Source organism: Neolamprologus multifasciatus, chromosome 12 (genome assembly GCF_963576455.1).
Source record: "Neolamprologus multifasciatus chromosome 12, fNeoMul1.2, whole genome shotgun sequence".
NCBI lineage: Eukaryota > Metazoa > Chordata > Actinopteri > Cichliformes > Cichlidae > Neolamprologus > Neolamprologus multifasciatus.
The window spans coordinates 17,705,394-17,722,347 of record NC_140450.1 but is presented as its reverse complement, the minus strand read 5'-3'; the positions used below and the strand labels follow the sequence as shown (position 1 = coordinate 17,722,347).

The 16,954-nt window shown below is 42.4% G+C and overlaps 1 protein-coding gene and 1 long non-coding RNA gene across 3 annotated transcripts in view; one reads left to right on the top strand and one right to left on the bottom strand.

The window, feature by feature from the left end:
* The first annotated feature begins 572 nt into the window (after positions 1-572).
* Positions 573-16,954, top strand: part of pcsk5b (proprotein convertase subtilisin/kexin type 5b) — an 80,452-nt gene continuing 64,070 nt past the window's right edge. Inside the window, exons 1-3 of one of the 2 annotated variants that reach the window (XM_085179909.1) lie at positions 573-1,251; positions 4,915-5,019; positions 15,192-15,344. In XM_085179909.1, the coding sequence (XP_085036035.1) occupies positions 1,072-1,251; positions 4,915-5,019; positions 15,192-15,344 (438 nt within the window). In that variant the 5' untranslated portion in view covers positions 573-1,071. The remainder of the gene's footprint in view (positions 1,252-4,914; positions 5,020-15,191; positions 15,345-16,954) is intronic. The other variant, XM_085179908.1, reaches the window with a different exon arrangement.
* LOC146506738 (uncharacterized) lies at positions 6,630-15,195 on the bottom strand. Its single transcript, XR_014877170.1, has 2 exons — positions 15,061-15,195; positions 6,630-7,563 (listed from the first exon to the last, which is right to left on the bottom strand). It is a non-coding gene; the product is annotated as an uncharacterized LOC146506738 (long non-coding RNA).

Here is a 16,954-nt window from a genome sequence, read left to right as displayed (position 1 = left end):
ATATATACATCAAAAATATTTTTTAAGATACTTGTTTTTTGATAAAAAAAAAAAAATCAATTAACAATTAATAATATTTTAAATAATGTATCCATATTTTTTTTGTCTTTCTGCCCCTAAAACATTCGTTTTAGATAACTGTTACCTTTTTTGCTCAAAGCTGCTTAGGCTAATTTACCTATTTGTCTACTTAACCCCCAGGCTACTGCAGTAATACCCCCCGGGGTACTTGCTCCACCAGTTAGGAAAATTACCCTAAGGTACACATCAGCGGATATGTTCACTCTTTGCAGTCACAGTGTCTTTTGTCAGTCAATTGATGACAAAATCAAAAGTAATTAAAAATAAAGTTCGATTTCTATAATTTCCACTCGACTTTGAGATAATTAATTCTTAATTTTGAGAGGGTATTGAGTAAGGGTGAGGGGGCTCTTGGAGGACTCCCTTGGAGCCCCCGGTTTGACCCCTCCCTGCGGCTGATCTGCGTCTGGCAGACAGGCGGGCAGCCGCGGCGGATCCAAGAAGAGTGTCTTTAAGACCCAGCGGAGCTCGGCAGGGAAACCCCGCGGCTTGAGTTGTTTCTACTCTCCAGAGTGTCAGCTAGTTATTTGTGGGGAGGCGCTGTAGCCATTTCGCCACATGAAAGCCCGATGAGCTGAACGAGCAACATCCGAGTTGTTCGTGGAGAAGCAGAAATCAGCTTTGAGGAGCTCTGCGCGCACACACGTACGCGAACTTTGCGCGCAGAAGACGCACAGCGCTCACACACACACACTTCCTCTCTATCCACCGTGGAAAAAGAGAGAGAGAGAAAGAGAGAGAGGGGGGGAATAGAGAGAAGACGCACGAAACTTCCAACTCCCCCATGTGAAAAAGAGAGGTTTGAAGATAAGGTGTATTTTTTCCCCCTCGGACCTCCTTTCCTTCCCTCTCTCTCTCTCTTTCTCTCTCTCTCAGTTCTTTTGCCGGGATATTTGTGTTTCTATGAGAGCCTCTTTCGGCGAGAAGAGAAGTTTGGTTGTTTGCCTGGTCGGCTGAGGAGGAGGAGGAGGAGAAGAGTCTGTTTAAAAGATGGTCCACAACGCCGCTTGGAGAAGAGGCTTGCTATGCGTCCTGGCGCTCTACCTCGGCTTTGCGTCCCCGCCGTGCAAAGCTCGGATTTACACCAACCATTGGGCAGTCAGGATAGCCGGGGGACCCGAGTTGGCTGACCGGATAGCGGAAAAATACGGCTATAGAAACATGGGACAGGTATGTGTCTTACTGCTTATTGATCCGGTCAAAGTTGCCTCTAATTTGTGTCTCTCTCTGTGTTCGTCAACTCTTAAAATTGGGCTTAATATGCCTCTTCCAAGGCGGCAAAGTTGCGCGATTAAACCTCAAAGTCTGAAGTCCAAACCTGAGGCAACTCGGGTTCTTTTAACTCTGCAACAGACCAGGGAAGGAGAAGCTTTAAGGAACAAAGAAAGTAGACCAGTTGCAGGATGGCACAACAGGTGCCTCTTCATGGTGTTTCCACCGAAGTCTCATGTGCTTGGTCGTTTTGGCACCCCAGTGACGGCTAGCAGTGCTGTTTGGTTTATGAGCTTGGAAATGACTTCTCTCTCTCCCTCTCTCTCTCTCTCTCTCTCTGTGTAAGATTTCACTCAAAAGTCCCTGGTGTGTGAGCCAAACACCATTTTATATAGTAACATGTTCTTTCCAGTCTGCTCCTATTAAACGGGGCTGCTCAAGCTGTTTTTGTTTTGTCTTTTTCTCTTTAATTCCCCATACTGTACATAATTCCACTGTTCAAGGCCCTCCAGTATCGATTAGATCAGCCGCATCAGGCTAAATGCAGGTGCCATTGCTTAACATGGTGTAAACTAACTCCTGGATCCATCTGGTGAAGAACATACACGCACAGACACTGGCTTCAGATGTGCCTCTTTCTTTTTATGTTCTGTCATTTTATTGGTAAACACCAGATGAGGAATTTATCCGTTAGCTTTGTCCAAATGTGGTTTTAGGAAATGTTTAAAAAATTTTTTTTTTAGCATAGTACTTGTTTTGTTTTAACAAAAGAGAGAAGGCACACAAATGTGGACCTCACACATACGACTGAACTACGTGGGCAGTTCAAGCCTGCACTTGTCAGCGGTCGACATGAAGACAGCATGGAACAGAGGGGGCATTCTGACAGGTTGTTGTGGGGTAGTCCAGTCAACAGCTATTGAACCTCCACCCCTCCACCTTATCCAGCCTGCCCACCCACTATACACCCTAGAGAGTAGGCCTTAATGGCCTCGTTTATCCCCTCTCTTTGACGGGAACTAATGTGTGGACCCCCCTCTTTCTATACCACCCCCATAGGAATTTTCCTGTGGAGTGGTGGAGTGTTGCTTCCAACCCCCACCATTCGCCCTAATTTCCATCTCAATACAGGAAGGCTCACTGGACTTTGACACCTCATAGACAAGTTTTTACTTCACTTCCTGGTTTGGTGGTCAGCCGAAAGCCGCTCCCATGGGAGCGATAGCAACACACTTTTGGTTGCCTAATGTGAACTCTAACACCCCCCCAGTCCTCCTGATATCAGTGCAGCACTCATGTATGTGCACGAAGAACTCAAGCTGCCAAGCGTTTGTAAATCTAAAAAAAACTTGCTGGGGCTAGTAATGAAATAATTCTGGGAATAGCCGCTAAATGAGATGGAGTTTAAATTTGTGAGGGGGGGGGGGGGGGGGGGGGGGAGATGAATGGATAGAAAACAGTGTGGCGGACAATATGGTCTTCTTCACAGGGTTGGAAAGAGGAGCACAGACAAAGATAACCACACACTGGGAGATGGGAGAAGGAGGGAGTGAAAGAAGGGACGATAGATGGACGGATGGATGAAAAGAGTTGGCATGGAGAGAGGGAGCACCTCGTTGGGGAATTCTGGGTAATCCTCTTAACTATGGAGCCCCCTTCCCAGACTAAGACACTGGCCCAAATTGAGTCTAAATCAGCTGACAAGGCCTCAGACGTGGATCTCTGTTAAAATTGGTGTTTTTTTGAGGAGATGAGAGAGCCCGTGAAAGCCACTGGTCGTAATCTAGAGACACACATGTGCAGGAAGTGTGTGCATCAACAACATGTTACATATTTTGTGCAGTTTGTAGTATTTGTTAACACCTAGAGTCATCAGGCCAATGAGCATTGTTACTCTAGAGGTAACTAAACAAGTGCAATGTCTAGAGTAACACCTTTGTCTTTGACAACGCTAATAATCCAAACACATGAAACGATCATTTTTCCATTGAAAAAATGATTGATTTGATTATTGAGCATTGTCCTCGATTTGTTTGAGAGGCCGTGATAAAGCTGCAGTGTTTGCACTGTGAAGCAAGAAGGTGTCAAAGTACCGCAGTGTCTCAGCCTGTGTGTTTTGTCCTGAAGTCTTTGTCCTGTTATGAGACATTAGTCTTACAGGTATGAAACATTAAGGTCTAAAGGGAAAACGCACATCACCTTTTGGCATTTCTTGGTACTATTGTTCATGAAATATAGATGATATGGAGATTTATTGCTTCTAGTGAAAAAGGTCTGGAGAAGTAAGACATCATGAATCACTGATGAAGTGTTTTTTCTGCAGGACTGAGATGTGAAATTCCCAACAGTTAAGTAGAAGTTGTGATTCACTCTTGAATTATTCTGATAAAATTTCAGTCTACCGTAATGTGCCTGCCCATATGATCACACAGTCATATCTAGAGCAACAAGGGAAGCCATATTTGTAGGCTTAGCTGTTTTTCAAGTTAAAATTGAAAACGCACGCTGAAGGGTAGATGTTATACTGAAAGTCATGGATTTATTGGCACTTTCTTGGCTCTCATTTTATCCATCTCTAATTTGGAGTGTGTGTCGGTACATGAGCCGAAAGCTGATCTGATGGGCTCTGTGGCAGTGGAAGGATCAGTGACATACCACAGGACCCTTGGTAGCCATGACAGTTTGATCATCTGAGGGACTGTTTGGTCTTTATCAATTATTAAAACTAATCACCAACCAGCAGCTCTCCGTCTAACATTGTCTGTCTGTGGATCCTCTGTCACTCAAAATCTTTATGTGTGTGTGTCTATCTGTACATTTGTCTGGCCTCTCTGTGTTTGTCTGTTTTTGCTTTACTTGTCTGCCCCTCACTGTCCCTCTTTTTTCTTTTTCTTTTTAAAGTTCACAGCCTTTTGTCCTTTATCTGATTGATTTAAGAGCCTAAATGTGGTTTCTGTATAATATCTGGGGAAAAACAAATATTAAGATAGAAAAATGTCATTATAATGCAAAAACATGACCTTTGTTAGAAAAATGTTTTGAAATACTTAAAGCTATGGTGGTTCTCAGCCTTTTGATGACAGGCCCATATTCTTTCTGCAGCGCTGCAACAACCGTGCAGCCATAAAGAGTTATAAAGATCTATTTTAAACAATAATGATTAAGAGCCCTGAAATAATGACAGTGGCTCACGTATATATCCTTTCCACAAGTTCCACTTGTTTTAGAAAACAAACAAAAACTAAACTAACTGTTAGCGGTGCTGCAAAGTGCTGGGTCCAGAGCTTGAACCTCTCATGTCAGTAGCTATAAGAACAGCTACGACAAGAAGTTCAAGGATGACTTGCAGATACTATCCAACTTGGTTTTCCTCTTGTAGACATAACTCCCAACTTCTGTTACTTCCACTTCTGCTAACGTTCAAACCAACCATTGTGTGCTGGTTCTCTGACAATATAGTCTTGCTCTCAGCAGGGAATAAATCAGCAGTGAGAAGATGGCGAGACCTGCGCCTTGACTTTAGAAAACTGTGAGCAGCATTAAAAATGAAGCTCACTTTTTAGGAGACTATAGCAGAGAAAGGCATAGTGGTGATGAATAGTCTGTTTGTGTGTTTTGCAGATTGGGGATCTTAGAGACCACTATCACTTCTTCCATAGTCGGACTATTAAGAGGTCGACTTTGTCCAGCCGTGGTCGCCATAGTTTCATTTCCATGGAGCCTAAGGTAAGTCTGTTTATGAAAGATTGAGCATCAGTGTTTCTTTTGTGCTGAAATGATACTGTAGGTAGTTTTCTATGATCTCAATTCAAGTTCCTTTTCCTGGATAACTTGTGGTGTTCAAATCTGTACAAAGTTCACTCACTTGTGATGGAGATGACTGATTATCATCAGGTGACTCAACTGAACAAACTCCATCCGCTGATGAAGATCATGAGGTTCTGTTTGCAGTTCTGGAAAAAGCAAGTGGACCTTGAGTTAAGATGGTTTTAACTGATAAGTTAAATATTAACTTTTAGCATACACTGAGGACCTTTTGTCAGAATTGAACATGTTTTCAGTAGATTTTTCATACACTTCTTACAAGGGCTGTCATCTTACTCTGCAGTGGTTCATCCTGCGAACAGCCAAGTGAATAATGATGAAATCTGCCTACTACTGCTTTTAGTTTGAATTTGATGAGGTTAAAGGAGATAAAAGAAGATAAAAAATATCATTTTCCTTGAAATAAACTTGTCAACAGTGTTGACAATGGTTGATTCACCGTACTCCAGTACTGGGCTGGACCCCTGTTTCCTTCAGAATTACCTTAATTGTTCATGGCACAGTTTCAATGAGGTGCTGGAACCATTCTTCACAGATTCCGGTCCATGTGAACATGATAGCACGGTTGGTGTAGATCGGTCTACTGCACATCCATGATGTGAATCTCCTGTTCCCCCACATCCCAAAGGTTCTCTACTGAACTGAGATCCGGTAGATTACTCAAGAAAGTAGTTTGAGATGATCAGAGATTTGTGACATGGTGAGCAAGAATGGTAGGATGTGGAGTACTTATGTGGAACAACCATAGTTGAACCGAGGAAGGGGCTGTAAGAGTACATCTTTCACCATTTTACGATGGCGTGATTGTACTTCTCTGTGAATAGTGCTCATAGCCTTTGAATATCAATGATTATAAAACTGAGCTCACATCTCACTGTTAGGCAGTCGTGTTGGGGGAAGCCTGCAGTGAGCTGAAGAAGTTACTTGAATAAGCGATGAAACATTTCTTCCACTGAAAACTCGGCTTCCAGATGAACAAAAGCAACTTTCTGGGATTTCCTAACCTGGATTATTGAGCATGCCTCAAGATATTCAGCAGGTTACCTAAACTGTGTCTGGATGCAGTGAGTTGTGAGTTAAGGTGTATCTAATAAAGTGTCCAGTGAGTGTGTGTGTACATATAGCCACCTACGTTATCACTTGTCAGAGACCAGGGGTCAGAGTGGAGCCCTAGTAAATCCAAATTCAGAGAAATTCTAAACTTTTCCGTCCAAGCGTTGAGATCCCAGTGAAGCCACAGCTGCTCTGTGTTTTCCTGATGATAAACCGATAGTTTATCTTGATCTCAGCCAGAGGAACCTGGTTGTGGCAGATCAGATGGCACAACTCTCCTACAGAATCCGTCACGGACAAAACAACATTTTTCCATGATGGTTGTGGATCACCATAACACAATGTGACATAATCATAAATCAGAATATTTGATCTTTATTATGTTTTTTGGTTTCGCATCACTGTGGGCAGGATTTCTTTTGTAACTCTAAAATACAGACTTAGTAAAGTAAATAACATGCTTTTGTTGTTGTTGTTGTCGTTGTCAGCTGAGAAAAAACTTTCCGTTTGAACAAGAGTTTGATCTAAACCGCTGTCAGTGCTCTTCTCGTCACTTCATCAGGTCGACAAACCCGGACCGAATTACACACGAGGCCTCCACATCACAACACTGAGCTTAATCAAAACATGGGGGACAAATTACTAAATCAAACCTGTTGATCGTTCACACGATTGTACAATTGTCTGCTCCTCTGATGTCTTGTTTATGTTTACAGTAGATTTAAAAAGCCTTTGAAGTAAAAGGCCGTTTGACTCGTCCAAGACATGCAAAACCTCCTTATCTCACATTTTGCATATTTTTGTCATCTTAGTACCTGACTCAGACTTGTTGATGTCTGCCTGTTTGATGAAGCGGGTCACTTTCTTGAACAGGCTGGGACTTGATCCTGAGGAAACAGGGCAGCGATGCCTCTTACAGCGTTTACATACAGCAGCGGTGATGTTGCGTGCAGATTCTGAACGGCGAATAAATCTGTGTCGGACTCATAAATCTGTGTCGGACTCATAAATGCACGGCGACTGCTGAAGAATGATGGTGATGGATCGGTGTGATTACTGGAAGACGGGATGAAACGGGAAGAGGAGAAAAGAAAGAAAAGGAGCCGTCCGCCACCTTCTTTACCCGCTTATCTGTTATCCTGTTTCATTGTTTCTCTTCAGTTTCCTTTCTCTGTATTTTCGGGCCACTCAGCTGTTTTCTGTTTTTTTTTTTTTTTTTTTTTGTTCACCTGCTGTCATCACCTGTCAAGAGCTCCCTCTTCCCTCTTTTCTCACTGTTGCTTTCTGTGCACTCGTCCCCCTCCCTCTGTCTTTGGTTCTCTTGCCCTCTTGGGCCTGACACTGTGCCACGCTGGAGGAAGGTCTGTGTCCGGATGCCAGCTGGCCGGGAGACTGAGAGATTTAAAAAATAAAAATAAAAAAAAGACTAGATTAGAGAGAAGAGGTTAAATGACAGAAAACAGCAGATTGCCTATTAGAACGCATGGAAGAAGGAGAAAGATGCATCAGAGACACAGAATAAATGAAAGGTGGAGCGAAATAGAGCTGTCGGTGTTTCCCTTGCTGACTGGCTGTCCTTTTTGCGGACCTGTCTATGAGGTTTTGGGATCAACATGACAGCCAGTTTGGCAGCAGCGATGTCTGGCATTCTGCTAATGATGTTTTGCAATCAGGTTTTGTAATAATGACAGCCGTGTGTGTTTTGTGTGTGAGTGAGTCAGAGGGGTGTAGCGATGCCGTGAAAGGCGCACCCTACCATCCACAGTAGACTCTGGCATGCATGTTACCATGGAGATGAGGCACAGCACAGATTACCACTTTATGGCACCCGCCTAACTGCAGTGTCACTTGCCTCTCAGGTCAAAGACCGCTTATTTTTCCAGGCTGTGAGAGGGCACATGGCGTCACCTTGACCCTTAAACAAGGACAAACGGGGTTCATGAAACAGATTCTACACAGATAAAGTACTTGCGGCACCGCTAGCTGACTTTCCTTTGTAGTCCATGTAGTATTGATGAATCACATTTGAACAGCTTTTGACTGCATGGAGGTGAACAAGAAAAAAAGGGAACACTGAAATGCAATCTTGAAGCTGTTGGCCCCTGATGCCACGTAGCTTTTTAAAATCGATTGACAGTCGTAAACAATGACAAGTGGACTTAAGAGGAAGTATTGTCCCAGATATCTGCTGGCTACAAAGGAAGCCCTGAAATATTGGCTCTGTCTACAGAGGCTAAAGCATCAGAGGGTTGCCGATGGGATCCTAGATTGAGTTTAGTTCAGCTTGGCACATTTCCTATAAACATGGCTGTTGTGGCTGTGGCTGCTGTAGTCACTTTGGACTCCCAGGATGTAGAAATCTGGGAAAACTTGCAGAAAGTATTTCAGGACAAGCCATTTGGAAACATTTTAAAAGCTTCTTGATCAAACATGATTTGTTAAAGGTTTTGCATCCTCTGATTTCTGTCTGGAGTGCGACACAGTTTACATGCGCGATGACGTAGACGGCTGTCAGTGCTGTCGCAGGGGAGAGCCTGCGCCGTGCTGTATCTGTGAAAATATGCATGACTGCATTGTTGTTTTTGAACGTTACTTTTGGCTTATTTATTAACCTTTTCTTTTTTTTTTTTTGCTCCTTCTAAGCTGTCATTGTAATTTTACATCAAAGTAGGTCAAAGAAAACTTTTGATCATATGCTGTTTTGGTGCTGGTGGCAGATGCGATGCATGCCGTAAGTTCTTTGTCTTACTGCATAGAGAGGTCATAATCTTTATTCTGTTTCATGCCCCTAAATATCAACTAGGAAAAAAAATGTTGACCCGAGCCACAAGTGTAATTGTTGTAGTTGCACAGCTGGAATCTGTTAGTCGTGTGTGGACATATCTATTTTTCAAGCCTGGCCTTAACAGCCCTTGCAGCAGAAGTTTTCTTCCACAGTTGGTTGTGGAGCGTCTGAAGTTTAGTACAGGTCAGTACACCCTCTTTCTGAGTAGATATTTACCCTTCTCTACCTTTTGCCTCTCAGTGGCCTCTTCTCCAATCCCTGTACTTCAATTCAAATGAGCAAAGTTGGGAACAAAAGTAAAAATAACTTCAACTTTGGAAAAGAAAATATCCCAACATCACCAACAACAACTTGAACTGTTGATGCCAAGCAGCATGGATACATGCTTTCATGTTGTTTATGCCAAATTCTGTCCCTTAACATCTGAATATCACAGCAGAACTGGAGACTCGTCAGATCAGACAACATTTTTTAAATCTTCTGTTGTGGAATCCGATATCCTCTTTTTAGCTGTTCTGACCTGACAGGAGTGGCACCCAGTGTCTTCTGCTGCTGTAAGCCACCTTTCTTCTTGGTTTGACCTTCAGCAGGTGGTCTTGACCATGTCTATATCCCTAAATGCACTGAGGTGCCATGCCATGAGCAGCTTAACAAGTGTACCTAATTAAGTGGCTATCTATACAAACTTGTCTTTTTGTATTAAGCCGTATTCGGCATGCACCTTGCTCAGTTCTGCTGACGCATGCTCGTGAGTCATTCATGCTGGGAGTTCCAAGAGAGTTTGGACAGCCGCAGTCTTTTCTCTTTTTTTGTTCAAGTACACTTAGTCTGCTTTGCCTGAAATCTATTTCCAGACATTTCAAGTTTACTGTAAACAACAATTACAGCACGGCAGTGGTTTTTTTTTCTCCTTTTGTAGTGTCCTTTTGATGTGTGCGCAGAGATTAGTAGGGAGAAACAACTGCCGAACGCCTTCTAGCTGAAGGAGCACGGTGCTTCCAGCCGGTTTCACTTAGAAAGGCTCTTGTTTACTTGAAGTCATCTATTCAGATATGTGCATGAACACTGAGAGCCAGGTGTGGTTTGCAGCTGAATCCTCACTGGGATAGACTAAAATGCAAAATGGCCGTGACAACAAAATGAAATTTGAATGTTTTATTGCTCTGCCACGTCAGGACAACGGTTTACCACATAGTAAAACTACCAAAATGAGCTCATATCTACTTATTACACAGTTAAACAATTAAAATATGCTCAGTGTTTTTTCCCTTTTGGCTCACAGAATTTTTTTGTTCACCGCACAGATGCCTTGCTGTATTCATAGATATGCAGAAGATGAGGACGCTCATTGCATTACGGAGACGACATAGCTAGTGTCTTGACCTCAGGGATAATGTGCATACCCTTAGATTTTATTTTAATCCTGAATTTTTTGTTTGAATTTGTTTAACAAATGAACCATTAAATAGTCTAAGCTTTGAGACGAGCCCCCACAGCTGGCCGTAACGGCCCATGCTGTTTGTGATGGCCGAGTCTCTGAAATACCCGAGAGAGAGGACAAGAACTGGTTTCTCATGTTACTGCAAGGGTTTCACTGGGTGTTCTGCTCACTATCCATTAGCTTTTTTGCCTGGAGCTCTAACATCGTCACACAAACAGCAGTAAAAGTGGATCAATTTGTTCCCATTTGTTCTATTGAAGTGAACTCTTCCCCAGTTTCCCCTGGTTACTGACCCAGCCAGCTAGAGCCACCTGCAAACCCTTATACAGAGTGAATGAGAGTGAGAGCGAGGGAGGGAGGGAGGTTGGAAGGGGGTTGGAGTGGGAAAGAGAGAGAGACAGAGACAGGCCATCTGAGAGAGAAATGGGCACCTGCAGAGAAGAAGACTGAAAAATGCAGCGAACGAAAGGAGGAGGGGGGGGGGGGGGGGGGGGGAGCTGACGAGGAAAGGGATTTAAAAAGGGGAAAAAAAAGGAAGCGAGATAGGAGCGGGAGTCAGACTGGGAGTAAAGGCAGGGTGACAGAGGTACAGGTGCTACCAGATCATTCCTCTGCTACACCAGATTGCAGTTAAATGAATGGAGGAGGTCGTTATGCCCCAGAGCCAGCCAGTGAGTTGGCACTGACACAATGGTAGTGATACATGGGGAAGTTTTAGAGGAAATAATACAGGGCGATATTGGCTTTGTTTGGATAGGGCCTCGCATTCATGGCACAATTGATGCGGATAACTGCAGGCTGTTATCAGTGAGTGATTTTTAGCAGACACAATAAAGGATGGCATTATTCTCACCAGCTTCAGAAAAAGTGTTACATAGGCCGTTATCTGCCTCTGGTAATCCAGGAAAAGAGAGAATAAACATGTATTTTTAATAAAAAAAAAAAAATCAAATCTCAGTAAAGAAATCCAACATCAACTGTAGCACCAGCAGTGGAAAGTTTAAAAATTTTTCATTGTGGCAGAGTTAAACGCGCACAATATACAGCGCAGTTTGTGAAATGATCTCGACCTACTCTGTCAAGTCTTGTTTCTGGACATGAAAACATGAAAACCCAAATCTTTTGTCTCTGAGCCCCATTTTTTTATCTGAAAGATCATCACACAATCAATCTTTGTGTCCATGTACATGAAATGAATATTTTCCATTTTTAAAAGGCGGCTGGAGGCGTTCCTGGTGCACTTGGTTATTTTGCCGCTCACAAGACCCAAGTTAAAGCTGTAACACCTCACAGATTTTTAAACATTGTAGGGTCTATGCTTACTTATAGACTATACTTTCATATTATTTACTTGGTTAAGTTTTTAGCTGTTTAAGAACAATTTGATTTTGGTTAGGAAGTACCATCACTTTTTATTATTATTGTTATTATTATTCTTTTAAATTGCAATGGTGACGCATATCCGTTTTGTCTGGGCTAGATTCGTGCCGGAGACACAAAATACACTCCCTGTTGAAATGCATTACTCACAAATTTGCGCTGACTGTTCCAAAAAAATGTCAGTTCTTAGCCATGTACACAAACAAATGATTAATTTTTCATAACGGATTCATGTTTTTCTTGAAGACCAGGCTTTTTTTGTTGCTCCTTAAGAATAGAAGTAAATGATATAAATGACTATGGATGGATGGGTGCCATCGGTCTTGAAATTATGATGCCAGTGTTGGCATTTCCACATCTAGACCTTTAAGCTGAACCTTCTTCCTTGGGATGTAAAGAATTTGTATACAAATGTCTGCGATCTCATGTTGACATATAGCACCCCCACAGCCAGCACGCTGCCACCCACTGAGCTCTTATTGTGTTAATAATGCAGGCATAGATATGACACACAGATACTGAAAGTAAGGCATATGATTTATGTTACAGACCCTGCAGTGTAATGCTGCAGGGATGCTACTATGTTAGCAAAGCTGTGGTGAAATACATGGTTCATCTGAGCAGCTTTTTTCGTAACCAGTTTTTAAATTAAGGGCAAGTTTTTGTGGTGGGGTGAGCAGCAGAGTGTAAATGGAAGATGGTGTAAGGATGTGCTCATGATGTTTGTGCTGTTTGATGAAAGCTGTAATATTTAAAGCTCACCTCAGGTAACTTTTTAAAACTGGGATGCACTGGGATAACAGAGTTTACCTCTTTTCACAATCTAGTCATGATCAAGGGATCTACAAGGTTGCAGTTGTGTTGATGTTGTTGGTCAAAGTTGGCTTAAATAATTTTTTGCTTTCAGAAATATTTTTGAATCATCGTAGCCTTCATAAAGAGGAAAAAAGAGCCCCTTTGTCAATAGAATATGTGAAATTAGCAAACACCAGTCTGCAAAAATGCCTCATCTAGAGCAATCTCCAAAAAAGTAGTATGGTTTGTGCTCATTCACCACACTAAGCTTTTAGGTAGCAAACAATACTAAATCCCAGGAGGTGGCAGGTTCAGTGTCTTGTTCAAAGGCGCTTCAGTAGGGTGTACACTTGCTGGCATGCAGAAGCATTTTAAAATTCCAACTCTGTGGTTGTTGACCTTGTTCATTAAAGCCACTTTAAACTCTTTTAAATTCCTCTGAACGTGTGTTTCTTGCCCCGCGACATCTGAGACAAACTTCAGCAAAAAATGAATTTATTGTTTTTGTTTTTTGTTGTCGTTTCTTGAAGCGTTTGCGTCGCCCCTGATGGCGGTGAAGGAGGATTTACGGGTATACGCGGGGCAGATATCCTCGCAATTTGCCAAGTTGCGAACAAGAGCAGTTAAGAGTTACACTGCTGATCAAAGATTGTGGTTGATGGTATGCTAATGTATGCAAATTGTAATGATACACCAGTGGTTTTGCGCAGACACACTCACGCACAATTCTTGATGACAGTGTTGTTTTGAGGCTAATGGGCTGTGTAAACGGTTGCTTTGAAGCTGATGGTCCTGATAGAAGTTGGAGTGAAATGAGCTGAGACCTTGGCAGACGGGAGAAGCATCATGCTAAAGTAAAATATCTCACTGGGTTTTTTAAAAAATAGTTTCGTTTCTACACTTTATCTTTCTCTCTGCGCTGGTTTGCCATTTCCTCTTCCTTTCCCATCTTTTTTTCTTCCTTATAGGGAGGTCATTTATTGAATTACATCATTTGCACTTTATTCCTTTCCCTCCTTCACAATTTCTAAAGAGGTACATACTCGAGTTATTAAATCAGTTATTTATAAACTCAATTATCCTTCCTTCACTTGCTGTCTTTTGGTCTCTCTTGCTGTTTGTTTTCCCTTCCCTTCCAGCTCTCTCTCTTCTTTCTTTTTTTATATTATTGACTCTCCCGGGACTCGTTCTCTTCAGCTCTTTATCGCCTCTCCTCTCGTCTTATCTTGTCTTGTTGCCTCGCCCTCAAACTCTCCGGAGAGAGCCTGGCAGATTGTTTCAGTGCATGAGACCAGATAATCACTCTGCAGTCATTATGTCAGCTATTCTCTTCTTCTCTCTCTCTCTACTCCTCCTCTTCCTCCTCCTCCTGTCTGCTGGAGCTCTATTGATGTGGAGAAACGCTTTGTCTTTTACAGTCGGACATAGCTCAATAAAACCTCAGATTTCTGGGACTGTCGGGGCTGAGCGGCAAAACAAAAGCACTTGCGGTGTGAAAATTATTCTGTCTATACATCGTCTATACAGCTAGAAACAGAAGCTGGTGTGGTGGACATCTCAGAAGAATTACACACTTTTGTAAACGCTGTATAAAGAAGAACTACCTTGACATTTTGTGCCAATGTGCACCGTTCCCCCATCCCCATAAACTGTTGCACAATTGTGTTTGGGTGCAAACTCGGTGCCGGAGAATCCCTGGATCATTTATCACACAAATGTTTACGTCTCAGAAAGAACTGCTCTGTGTTGTGCCAGTCACATACCTGCTAATATTTCAGATTCTGTGTTAACATCGCTGCGTAAACTTCTGATCGGGCCTTCTCAGACAGATGAAGTCTTCTAGACTAAACACAAGGTTTGCGGGTTGGTCCAGCCGTCTCGTTCGGATCCAGGCAGCACAGATTTTGAAATTGGAAAATTCCGCCTCAAAGTCTGAATGAGGCTCCTGCCAAGGAATGCCTCTGCGCCTCGAAGCGAGCCCATAACATTTGAGAGATTGATGTTACCTGTGAGGCCTTACAGCCTTTAGTGCATCTGTGTGCATCAAATGTCCTAACATTTCTTTTATTTTCCGTAAAGGAGAAGCGAACTGATGAGCCTACAGTAACACTGACATGGTTAAAATCTCTCTTTAAAAATAAATCATGACTTTGCGAGGCCTCCACATCTATAGTTTGCTTTTTTTCCCTTTTTTTTTTTGGGCTTGTAGTGGCTTGTTTTACTTCAGCAGTCTTCATTTGTTCACCTTTTACCAATTTTAAAAGAGGAGACAGCACATAAAACCTTATTACGCTTATTTATAGGCAGTCCATTGGGATAATGGTTTCTGTCTTGCTCGGTTGCGTACAACAGTATAATGTAGTTTAGTCTCTGTAGGTGGTTTCTTTGTTTTCCTTCTGCGTGTTCATCACATAAGGCAAATAAGAGCAAACATAGACAATGTATTTGCACTTTTTCTTTTTTAAATCCTCCTAAAATGTTGTCTCACCTTCAGTATTCAGTTCATTGGAACTTCACCTGTATACTGGTTGTGTCATCTCCGAAGTGATTCTGCTCCCCTGTTATTATTGTAAGCCTCCTCAGTTTCTTCTATCGCATGTTTCTGTTTGTGTGTTTCAGGTGGAGTGGATACAGCAGCAGGTGGTGAAAAGGAGGATCAAGAGGGATTTCAAACAGGCCCCGCTCCTTTCGCTGTCAAGCCCCGCCCACAGCAGCCCAGCCCAAAACAACATATTCTATAATGATGCCAAGTGGAACAGTATGTGGTATATTGTAAGTCCAGTGTATACTTATTCTAGGCTTCCTCTCTGTTTACACCAGACAGAAGAATATAACAAGGGCCCATGAACTCTGTGTATGCAGCACACATCTAGTCTGTTCGGAGGATTGCATGCTGTTCTTTGCCCACATTTATCCAGTTTGTGGGTCAAAGGTCAGGTTAGGTCACGGCATTGTCCTGATTACTGCAGTTGAGCTGAGGGATTTGTGTGTGTGCGTGTGTGTGTCTTTGTTTGTGTCTAATAAGAATGAAGAGTTGATATAGGATTTTTTCCCCTATAGAGAAATGCTTATGCATCCCCACAAAGATGTTTCATAAAAATGTTATAATGGGTATTTTTTTAAATTTAAAAAAAAAGGATTGCTTTTGCAAAAATATAATGGGGATTTGATGACAACTAGGGAACGATTGCTCTCAAATAAACATTGTACACCATTCTGCTTCTGCTTCACCATTCCAACCTGTACCTTGAAAATCCCGGAATTAATGATGAAATTTAGCTTTTATCTGGACTCTAATTGGAACAAGGAAATTGAGGGTCAAGGTTCTTTGTTTATTTGTAAGCATTTGTCACAGGAATGCCCACACAGAGGCGTGTACGTGTCTCTGTGGTGGGGGGGGGGATACTTTTTTTTTGCTGGCTTATCACTCCTGTTTGAATACACCGTGAGATCATTGCTCCTTAGTTATGTTTGTGTGTGCGGTCGAGTGTTCCCAGCTCAGTCAATTGTTAACTCAGTGTAGATAACTGCCGATACTTTGACCCGAGGTTCTATATATTTCAGAACTTCATGTGTGTTTTGAACCTGGAATGGAAAACAAGCTTCCTCTGGTCATTCCTATCAAAGTGACCTTACACAGACTGATAGTTCTGTCCAGTTGTATAGTTTGTATTTAATCTAAGTGCAGTGCAATATTACACCATTAATTGTTTGAAATAACTAGAATTTTATTGAGCTGTGTGAGAGGCATAGCAAAGTGCTTCTAATCGATGAATAAAGTGTGTGAAGGAGCAATTTGGGGTTAAACATTACACATCTAAATGTCACTTTAACCTTTAGAAAATAAACTATAGCTCGTGACACACGCCTCTGAATAAGATTTGCTGTGAACAATATTGAAATGCCAGGGTTACACTCGGCAACAGTGACCATGTAACTGTTTTCAATGAAGACGGTGCGGGAGACGGGACTAAAAAAAAATCCCGTCTGTGCTAGATGAAACGATATCTGACGCCTGCCTCCTGATTTGTCACGCTCCAGTGGAAGCAGAGTGCGAGAAAGCAGAGGCACATCTGCTCATGTTATCGATCTGCCGCTGTCAGTTTGGGAGAGATCGGTGAATATTTGTGAACTAGGTGGTGTTGTCTTTATTTGCAGACAGCACACAGCTTTCGGTGGTGTAGCTCTGATTGCCTTCTACAATCCACAGATGATGCATGTTAGCTTAATTGGTGATTTTAAATTGGCTGCAGGTGTGGATGTGAGTTATTGTCTGTCTCTCTGTGTTAGCCCTATAATGGGCTGGGGACCTGTGCTCCCGTTTAGCCCTGTGTCGTGCCTGCAGCCTTGAACTGGATAAAGGTTTAAGAAATTGGTTGGAT